Source organism: Triticum aestivum, unplaced genomic scaffold, assembly GCF_018294505.1.
Source record: "Triticum aestivum cultivar Chinese Spring unplaced genomic scaffold, IWGSC CS RefSeq v2.1 scaffold212953, whole genome shotgun sequence".
In the NCBI taxonomy this organism is placed as follows: Eukaryota; Viridiplantae; Streptophyta; class Magnoliopsida; order Poales; family Poaceae; genus Triticum; species Triticum aestivum.
Window position 1 is genome coordinate 1,908 of NW_025242155.1, and position 1,262 is coordinate 3,169.

The 1,262-nt window shown below is 41.4% G+C and overlaps 1 protein-coding gene across 1 annotated transcript; it reads left to right on the top strand.

Moving 5' to 3' along the window:
- Positions 1 to 648: 648 nt before the first annotated feature.
- LOC123176909 (putative disease resistance protein RGA3) lies at positions 649 to 1,246 on the top strand (the record flags this gene model as incomplete). Its single annotated transcript, XM_044590923.1, has 1 exon — positions 649 to 1,246. A coding segment is annotated over one exon (598 nt), but the record flags the coding sequence as incomplete, so codon positions are not given.
- Between the last annotated feature and the right edge of the window lie 16 nt (positions 1,247 to 1,262).

Sequence of the window (1,262 nt, forward strand, 5' to 3'; positions counted from 1 at the left end):
ATAAACTAATTAAACCATCAAACTTGTATTCTCAGGGTCTGGATGAATCTCTTCCCTTGATGGAAATGTTCAGTCGAAAGCAAGAATGAGTTGCTCCTTGTAAACATGTTTTTCTCTTCTTTGTCTAAATGAAACGGCCAGATCCCACCGTGCCTCCGCCTCCGTGCCTCCGCCCAGATCCACGGGAGCTCCACCGTACACAAGGTTGGTCGTCTCTAACCACTCCGGTTGACTCTCTTTCAGTTTAGTCAGAGCTCTGTTATCTGTAAATACTCCCACCGTAAAGAAATATAAGAGCATTTAGATCACAAAGTTCATTTTATAGAAGTGATTCAAGTGAATACATTACCTCTTGTAAACTTACTGAGCTATGGGACCTCATTGCAGGAAGCAAAACAAATTTACATATATAAGAACACAAGCGCAGAATTAGATCTGAGTGTGAAGAAACACTTGAATATTCATTGCACACGTTCTTGTGTAAATTCACAAAAAAGTGGTAAACTGCAAAGACAATTTCTCACTCTGGCTAGCTCTGTTTTCTCTTTTCGGTTCTAATTTGGGAAGGGGAGTTTTTAAGTTTCAATTTAAGGATTTCATTTGGAAATAGAAGCACTTTAATGTATATTTTATTTGTTTTCATTCCAGGTGCTGAGCTACTTCACCGTCAAGAGCACCATTCTCTTCCGTCTCTCCATGAGCAGGAAGATGAAGGATGCCCTTGAAATGATCGATGAACTGGTTGTGGAGATGAACAGTTTCCACTTCCTGCAACACGTCGAGGCACCGAATGTTGATCATCCACAAACACACTCTCATGTTGATGAAAGAGAGATTGTCGGCAGACAAGATGAGAAGGAACAAGTGGTGAAGATATTGCTCGACCGCTCCCACAAGAATAGTAACAATAACAATGTGATGGTGCTCCCCATAGTCGGTATGGGGGGAGTTGGTAAGACCACCATTGCTCAACTTGTGCACAACGATCAAAGGGTAAAGCATCATTTTGAGTTGGTCTTATGGGTACGCGTCTCCGACAAGTTCGTTATTGAAGAAATAACCCGATGTATGATACAAGTGGCCACAATGAACAAGTGTAATTTGAGTGAGATGGAGGCACTGCATAAGAAACTTAGTGAAGTGTTGGGAAACAAAAGATACTTCCTAGTGTTGGATGATGTTTGGAACGAAGATAGACAGAAGTGGGATGCTATGAAATCATTGTTATGCTCACATGCTGGCTCGGGTAGTGCTATATTAGT